This window comes from Centruroides vittatus, unplaced genomic scaffold (genome assembly GCF_030686945.1).
Source record: "Centruroides vittatus isolate TY-2023 unplaced genomic scaffold, ASM3068694v2 contig_941, whole genome shotgun sequence".
Lineage (NCBI taxonomy): Eukaryota > Metazoa > Arthropoda > Arachnida > Scorpiones > Buthidae > Centruroides > Centruroides vittatus.
In genome coordinates, this window is record NW_027122625.1 from 2,723,306 (window position 1) to 2,732,976 (window position 9,671).

At 36.7% G+C, this 9,671-nt stretch overlaps 1 protein-coding gene and 1 long non-coding RNA gene across 2 annotated transcripts in view; one reads left to right on the top strand and one right to left on the bottom strand.

Annotated features, from left to right (window-relative positions):
* The window catches only part of LOC136984920 (sodium/potassium/calcium exchanger 4-like), a 33,174-nt gene extending 29,961 nt beyond the window's left edge, over positions 1–3,213 (bottom strand). Inside the window, exon 1 of the mRNA XM_067282060.1 lies at positions 2,938–3,213. Coding sequence (XP_067138161.1) covers positions 2,938–3,046 — 109 coding nt within the window. The 5' untranslated portion in view covers positions 3,047–3,213. The remainder of the gene's footprint in view (positions 1–2,937) is intronic.
* Positions 1–9,671, top strand: part of LOC136984992 (uncharacterized) — a 278,551-nt gene that overhangs the window by 259,579 nt on the left and 9,301 nt on the right. The gene's annotated exons all lie outside the window — the stretch shown is intronic.

Below are 9,671 nucleotides of genomic sequence, written 5' to 3' on the forward strand. Positions count from 1 at the left end.
ATTAATTTTCACATGGGAATTTCCTTTTCCGCGCAGAATTTATATCACTTTCAGCCGGTCGTAGACTTCATCCGGAGTAACTTAATTGCGAAAATTGCTAATATGCTTCACGGTTTTAGTTAAAATTCATACCAAATTTGTACATAATGTACGCAGCTAAGCGTACATTTACGATTCAAAATTCTATTTATAGTTCATTAAGCTAAAACAGTCGAAGTGTTTACATTTAAGTGTAGCCAACCGGCTTACAGTACAGTACAGTACATTACATGCTAACACTCGGTTTAATGTACTAAAAATTGAATACACACGTACATTTGGGGCCCAAAAGTCGGAATTTTACATTAACGAGGAAAACTGATGGCACACGGTTTGCGAGTGGGGGATTGTTAATCCTGTTGTAATATGTCCCGTTCGCAGGATATTAAACGAGAGTTAAACGAGACGGAAGTCGTTGTACAAACAAAAATCGGGAATTTTGACATCTCTCGGCCATTTGTGTTAAGGATTAAGGAATAATCCTTCTTTAGAATATCTGAAATTCAATTCCTCGCCGGAAAAAAAGGAGCGTAAATGCGAATTTCCCCTTCATCCACTCGACTATCAGCCGTACGTCTTCGTACTTCCGAGTGGAAAAAACGTACGTACCGCTTGTCTGTACGTCAAAAGAAACCGTTTTTCATTAATAAAGATTCGTAATTTTCCTCCGCGTATCGAATTTCTCGAAATTACGCCATTTCCTTCCCCCGTTTCTAAACTTAGACCGTGCCAAAAATCGATAAATTTCGACTTTTCTCTATTTGTTGCCGATTCCGCATTTTGGTGGAATTATTCGCGATAACGTACCTTAATTGGCTTCTCCCTGCTAATAGTTAATACAGTCAAACCTGTGAACAGCGGCCATTGACCGAAACGTAAAAAAATGGCCGTCATTAGGAGGTTCGACCGTACATATCTGTTTTTTACTTGAAAACACTAGAGTTCGTAATATCGAGGGAGGATACCTTTTGCGATACTCTTTCAAGCCGCAATAACGAAACTCGATTCGTTATAACGAAATAACCATCCTTCTTCTTCCGTAAATCGCAAGTTAATAATCGTTTTAGTACATTTCCCCTTCGGCATTTATAGTAATAAAGTCTAGACCCAGTACATATACGGTCAAACCTGCGAACAACGGCCACCGACGGTAACAAAACGGCCTTATCTGGGGGTAATTTTATGTAGGTTTTTTTTTTTTGCTCTAGGAAAGGTTCTTGAAGGATGTCCGCTGTCGAGAGGTAGAGTTTGGACTGTAATAAATGAGCAATTAGCAAACTTTTACAAAGTTGGAAAATGAAGTTGACCCGCAGTTCGATCAAAAACACTTTAACTATTTAAATCCTTGCCGCGTTAATTTAAACTACTAACGCCATTGAATTAACTTTAATTATCTTTAATTAAAGTTTTCCATCATCTCTTAATGATACGGGTGACATTTTGTATCGAATTGACATTATATGTTTGACATTTTGAGTGAATTAAATTTATTCCGCCGCATTTCTTAGTGCACTTTACAATGATAAATTTTACATTTATACTCGTCAATTATCGTATTATATAGTCGAACCTTTGTACAACGGACACAGACGGAAACATTTTAGAAAATAGCCGGCATTTGGTGGTTATCCTGCATGTATTTCGGGAAGAAACGTTCCTGGCAAGAAAGTGGCCACTGTTTGGAGGTTCGACTGTATTAAGCATTACTCGATCGAGGTAAAGGGGATAGGGCTTTAGATGAAGGGTGCCTTAGTTGAAGATAGCTTTAGATGAAGGGCGCTTTAAATAAAGGGCCCTTTAGATGACGATCGCGCGCTTTAGAATTAAAATTATAGAACTTTTCTACTCTTTTTTGAATATTCTAATTCTAAATCTATAAAAATAACTTTAAAACTCATTACTTTTTACAAATTTCCTTCTCAATCACAGCCATTTTTGAAACCACACCTGATCAGAAATCGCACTTACGACTGAAAAATTCATGTAGTCACGCATGTTTTCAACTCTATAGATTTTTGAAAGCTTATAATAATCATTCTAACGCTTTTCCCCTTCAAATATTCATTTTAAAGTGATTTTTTTTCGCCGAAGACGTAATAAAGTATTTATTAAACATCCAAAAAAAAAGACGAGAACGTCACGTAAGACGTTTCGTTGCGCGCACAACACGTAACAATACATTAATTTTTAAAAAAAACCGAGCGTTAAATTATGAATCGGGGGTGGAATTTTGTATTATTGTAGGTTTTTCTCGAGGGAAAAAATCGATTTTTTCCCTCTCTCGTAACGAACTTTCGTAACCGAGATGAATGAGTAATGGTCGACTTCGTATCTTTTCGTATTGTTCAAATGTAAACAAGTTGTTAAGCATGCGTATATCAAAAAATTTCCTATCGGACGTATCCTGTTATATTTCCTACATCGATTTTTATAATTATTGATAGTCTGGGTGACGAAGGTGGAGTTTCTTTCATATTATGAATAAACTCTCTAGAGAGACAGTGTTTTACCGTAATTAAAACGTGTAAAAGATATATAGGTAGGAGAGCCCGTAAAGTTTTAATTATTTGATTATCTTTTCCGTTTAAATAATTAATGATAAGTGTTACATCATAAACAGCCTGATTTCGAACCCAGAAACAAGCTATAAGTCTGATTTAGATTCCATAAATAGGCTCTATGCCTGATTTTAAACCCAGAAACAAGCACTAAGCCTGTCTTGGAAGCCAGAAATAGGCTCGAAGCCTGACTTATGAACCCGTAAATGGGCTCCAAGCCTGATTTCGAACCCGTAAACGGTCTTCAAGACGTTAAACGAAGCCTGTTTCTAGTATTACGTAAGTAGCGACTCCGTCGAAACTTTTGCCATTAAAAATTTTTTTACGTAACTCAACTCACCTCTGTCATGGCTGAAGAGCCCTAGGCACACAGTTATAGCTATTCCAGTGAAAATAAATTTCCTAATACAGACGGATATTGTTCTACGTCCTCTACTACGTACGTACATGGTCTAAGTGTATATTTACGTAGCTTAGACCTCTGTGGTTTGTAAACCGCATGCCGAAAATGGCTGAAGGATTCGAATTTATTACAACGATCGGCGGCGTAAGAAACGATACTTCACATGTAGCTTACGACTGAACGTTGTGTGGTGCGCGTGCAGAGCTGCAGCGCCTCTCTACAGTATTGATCTGTGATAGAAACTGTGCACAGAAGACAAAAGTGCACTTCAGCGCAGCGTAAAAACCGTGGTCCAGATTGGACGGTGCCTTCGCTTCCTCCCAACTCATCTTAGCCACCGTTCTCGTGGCAAATAATGATCTCTCCATCCTCCAAAACGCGTTAATTAAGGTGGGCCTCAGCGGGCCCACCTATCTACTGGAGCTTTATATCTTGGTGGGGGTCCAGGCAAATTTTAATTAGGGGGTTCGATTTCAGACGTTTTTCTTCTTATGAAAGATCGGTTTGGAGCCACACCAACAGGCAATTGCCCTTTTTGCTCATAGGATAAAGTGCCGCTGCTTGTTTAAACCTTGTTTAAAGAGTTACGGGTTCTAACTCCCGTTTCTGCGCTTTCTTAAAGATTTGGCCAGCTTGTTTGTTTGTTAAGTTATGGTAACGCAACACTTAGGCGATCTGCCTAGGGGGATGCCTTCCGGGAGGTCTTATTAAGGGAAACTAGCCCCTATTTAGGCTTACAGACGTCAAGAAAACCCGGAAAACTCCACTTGGCCAGCCCATCCGAGCGAACTCCCAGTGTTCAGGATACGAAGACCGCTTGGCCACTGGTGGGCCGATTTAGCCCGCATATTACGTAATAGAACTTTTTTAATTTTTGAAAGTTTGCTCCATGCTTTACACTAGAAATTCGCACCCCGCCGTTACAGACAACGATTTTTCTGAGATCCTAACGGCGTGGTGCCGATTTCTGAACTCCACCAACGAAATTTACGAAAGCGTAACGTGGAGTTTTTACGCAGTTTTCTTGTAAATTCCACGCTGAAAATATAATTTACCGTGCTAATATATGTAAGCGCGTTTTACGATTGTCCGGTCGAATATGCACGCGTTTCTACGCGCGCTAAGTTTTGGCACTACTTATAAAACGTTTTTGGACTCGGGGGCCTTGAAATGTCGATAAATGCAAAAGAAATTTGGGGGTTTCTGTATGTATGGATGTTAGTGTGTGAGGATCACGATTTTGTTCACCCATAACTCCTCTACCCTTTGTCGAAAATTTCTTAAATTTGACAGGGAGGCTTGTGTATTGGGGGTTAATACCCTTAGATTTTGGTCGTTAAAGATCAAATGGATGGGGAGATAGAGGGGGTTCATGCGTCGTATCTCGAGTGGTGCAGGACTTTATGATTTTACTCGATATCAGCATTCGCAATTTTTTAAAAAGTAAAACTCGTTTCTACCCTCAAAATTAAGCTTCATTTTATAATAATTAATAGCATAAAAATGTTTTTATTACGAAATATCACAACAGATGGCGTCACGCGAAATTTTAAGTATTTTTTCCGGGAAAGTTACGCAATTCGTTGCTGGATTCTCAATGACCGTAAAGAACCATTGAAGCATCCAAAGAATCGACTGGTTTTATAGAATTTCAAGATTTTTTTTCCAGATAATTCTTTTCTAGATACATTAATGTAATTACTTATTTTAATTACCGTTTTTTAAAAAATCTTTATCGACATTTTAAGGTAAAAAGGCTGAGAAAAAAGCCTCACCTGCGAGTGTAATTGCGCGATAAGCATAATAAATCCGCAGGAATATCCATTCTTATCTATTACTGTTTGCAGAATCGATTTTATAATAAACTTCCGAATGGAGGAGGAGGAAGATTCTTAAGAGGATAAAGGAACAAATACCTTAACTTCTACCATAAAATGCCATTCAACCTTTTAAAAAATCTGACCTAAATTGAAACTGCGTTGGATATTAAAAAAAACTCTATTTGTAGTAAGAATATTTAATATTTTAAAAATTCTAGATGAAGATTTATCGTCTTCATCATCCGAATGTGACGTCAGCCGGAGATTTTTATAACCGGAGCGGTTTACTTATTGTTTTTTATGGATTAATTATGGCATTGGGAAGATAATTCGGTTCAATTAACGGCGCGTAGTTAATTGAGTATTACTATCTTATTATGTTATTAGTTAATAATTTATTATGACGTGATAAACAGCAATCGAATCAAGGCATAAACCTCGAGCCAATTATTGACTGATGTCGAATAACATGTACCAATTAGAAGCCCTTGTTGCATCGCTTTTTGACATTAAAGAAGAAGAATTGAGTAGTTCCTTCTCCTCTTCCTCGTCTCCGAAGATTTATTTTTTATTCTAATTAAAGGGAAGATTTTTTTTAAAATGAGACATAATTCAAATTAATGCCTCACATTTCTCTATTTTTATAACTCTTTTTTGGATATATATTCGATCCTTAGATTCGATTCAGGGCCCATTTGGGCGTAAGCTAAACAAGCTGCAGTTTAGGCCCTCTCGTTACGAGTCTACAGCTTAAGGCCTCTCATTTTTACACGTATCACTGAAATGGAGAGAAAGGGCCTGCTGTGTTATAGCTTAGGGACATCACAAGTCTAAACGCTGGTCAATAGTGGATCCAGAAATGTTTGGATCCACTATTGGACACGGTCCAGCCTACTATTGACTAGGGATGGACTCGGAACTCTAACGAAGGCCAAAGGCGAATTAGAAGAGGGTGCATGAAGGAAGTATGCCTTACGAAACGTCTTAGTATCTGAGATACCCGGCTTTACCCCCCAAAAAAACACCTAAATCCACTCTTGGCCTTCGTTAGAGTCCTAGCTAATCCGTAAACACGGACCCAACTAGAGGAAGATCGACAATTTTTTATACCGCCATTTCAATACAAATCCATATTTGTTATGATTACTGCCACTTTAAAGTTGAAAATTTTAGTTAAATTTCGAATTTAAAATGATGCTAAACCACGGGGAAGGCTACGGATTGATATTTGATAATAGGTACTGTACAAGCCTGGGTGCCTATAAGCGTACCAATTTGTTTTGGGGGGGTTGAGTGAGAGTTGGAGTGGTGCATTTACCATTCTTCATCCAGTGTAGAAATCTAGCAATCCTCTAATTACTGACTACAACAATATACGGTTAAACTTCGATATAGCGCCAACGAGTACTCCTTTTAAACATCATACAGGTGATTCTGCCTTATGAATTACTAAAATGCAGATTCTCAGACTCCAAACTCGTCTGTTGATCTCATTGCTTTATCGTTTTAAGTCCCTCGCTTTAGCGCCAGTTTCGAAGTCGAACGACGGCGCAGTAACGAGGTTTGGCTATACTTCCAGTTTCACTGCCCATTCCCGATACTAAATTTGTAGAAAATATTGAAGCATGGAACTTATAAATCAAAAATAAGAAATATTTAAGCAATTTTCATAATCGCTAGTTTGTATTGATTATTTTTCTAAAAATATACTTATTCCCGAGTATATAAATTGATCATTTATATAAAAATTCCTTACATAGAGGGGAACCGAATAACCGAAAATACATTTTTGCCATTTTAGCTTTTAAAAATATTTAAAATGTTTTCGAATTTCTGCATTGGGTTTTGTGCAGAAATTCTTAAACTTTCTGATTGTAAAGAAAAAATTTCTCAGTAGATTCCATTTGGTAGAGCCACAAACGCGTATAATAGAACAGTCCTAAGAATATAAAAATGTATTGAAAGATGGAGAAAATGAAAATAGAGAAAATGTAACAAGGTTAAGGAAAGGACAAAGGGCACAAACAATAAGGGAAATGTTTCATAGGAGGGAAAGAGAAAAACGAAATATAACACGTTTAAGGAAAGGACAATGGGCATAAAATATAAGAAAAATACTTGGTAGAGAGAGGAGGAAGAAAAAAAAGGAAACAGAGAAAATATAACAAACTTAGGAAAAGGACAAAGGGCACAAACAATAAGGGAAATGCTTCATAGAGGTATAGGAGAGGAAATGAAGACAGAGAAAATGTAATAAGCTTACAGAAAGGACAAAGGGCACAAACAATAAGGGAAATGCTTCATAGAGGTAAAGGAGAGAAAAATGAAGACAGAGAAAATGTAATAAGCTTACAGAAAGGATAAAGGGCACAAACAATAAGAGAAATGCTTGACAGAGAAGGGGGGCGAAAATACAGAAAATGTAACAAGGCTAAGGAAAGGACAAAGGGTACAAACGATAGGGAAAATGCTTGATAGAGGGAAGAAAATAGAAAAGAATACGGCGTTTAACAGTAAATAAACACTAGCGAATCGATAAGGTAATACGAAAGTTCATAACATACAAAGTTAGCACCGCGTGAAACAAATCATTTTCAACGTATAAGATGATAAAAGACCTTAAACAAAGGGGCTGCAAACTTTTACTTTCTCGTTAGCGTCACTGCAATAATTATAAATCTATTTTTAAAATTGAACAAGAGAGAGATTGTGATGAATGGAATGTAATTTTAAATGCCGTTAATTAAAGGGCGACGAAAGTAAACGGAAATGAATTGTCCGTGCCAATATCGTCTTTCCTTGTTTTAAAAGTGGCCGTTTCTGCTTTTATTGCTTGTTTATACGGCAAAGTTCGGGATTTACCGTCGTTTCCGACTCGATCGAGGCAACCGGTCGATCGCGTTCCACTCCGTAACCCACATGAATTTTGCATTTATCGTTATTGATTTTCCCATTTTGTTATGATATTAAATATCCTGAGCGCTGTTATTGACATTTTTGCAATTTGCCTGGAAAATTAAACTATTTCTCAGCATCGTTAATGAAACGTACGCTATAAATTTACGTAAGGGCCTCTCGCGGGTTCGGAGGGGCCCACTCCGTCCGCCTTTGAGGCCCGTAGATGACAGGCCCAGGCCAAACAAGCCGCTGACATCTCTACCATACCAAGCTTTGGGGCCTGTTATACACATCAGGGGGCATGGAGCGGTGATAACTTGCATGAAAATTCACAAGGCAGAATTAATGACTAAAAGTTGATCGATTTTTGTTTATATTTTAAAGTGTATTTCTAAAAATACTAGCGAGGAAAGCGCTCTTTTCTGTTGCCAGCACGTTAACTAGATTAAATCGACGTTATTCATTTCGGAATTGTTAGAGGCATCACGTCGCGCCCCTTGCTCTTTCCAGCAAACCTTAACCTAATTAACAAAGGTTAGAGAGAGTGGATTTTCCATTTGGGATATCCATCAAATAAATGAATGGAGGAGTGAAAGGGCATGGTATTTATTGAATGACAAAATCCCGAAGCAGGGCCACAAGAGAATACCTAAGCAGGGCGAGTTGTCGGTGGAAAGACCATTTTGGGAACCCCTGCTTTTATAAATAACACAAATGAGATTGAAGTAGAAAAATCCCTACGAGAGACGTGCTGCACCTCTCTCTCATAGGGCCGGCCTCTATGCTTACTACTTACAAGTTACCTACATGACCACTCCATTCTCTACAGAAATTTTAATTAATTAAAGTTGTAAATTATCACACGTTAAGGCTAATCTTCAAGACTGCACACTCCATGCTTACTCACTGGAGCCTGGTTAGGAAAAAAAACTTTTAACTAACAAAAGGTAGCCTCGTGCATAATTTCTGGTCAATTTGACATGTGGCAGTTCTGTACATAAACAAAACTAAATCCATTTCTGTGTGTATATAGTCTTCTAAATATATATATATAGGATTCTATATACTGTATGTAGGTCTTAGATGTCCTATTTGTAGGCCATCTACATACTATATGTTTTAGAGTCAACCAATTCTAAATTATATTAAATATTTTGTAAACTGTACACTGTTAATTTTCATAAACTTACCTACTTCACCTATAAGTTTTATCTGCACATTTATAAGGGACATTAAGGCAGAAATGTTTTCATAATCCTAGAAAAGGGTAGTTAAAATTTAATATAAAGAAACGTGAAGATTTATTATGTGATCAATATCAATCTGGAACTTCCCTTAAAATATAAATCATCTCGCATACCCCCGTAAAACACGAAAATTTTAATATTTATACAAAAATTATTTTTTTGCATCTTATCATCCCATTAAAGTTTTAATACGTGTGTATCATACACAAGAAAAATGGCAATTTAAAACTTTAATGCGGATTCAACCATAAAATATTCATAACGTAACTTATGGCATTTCGAGAGTCGGAGAGACAAAGTGGTGTTTGTTCCGACGTCCAGGATTTTACACAAATTACAATTTAAAATTTATTGAAGGACTTACAAAGTTATCTATTCTGATAAACAAGATTAGAAATTTTACTGGTTAACGTTTATACCAGAAAATGAGGCAAATTCAGTTTAAAATGTATTTGTTTAATAGGGCAAAGAATTAATAAATTATAAGGTTATTTTTCTTATAAATAAGTCTGATGATGTATTAATGACCTAATCTAAACTTAACATGAAAAATTTAATTCTATGGTTTTATAATGTATTTAAATTTTTAAAAACTAAAAATAATAGCAATATTTATAATTTAAAATATCATTTCTGAGATAACGAATAATTGTTTTTGAATCGGTTTCGGCTATTGTTTTGGAGTGACTGGATGTTATCCAGGAAA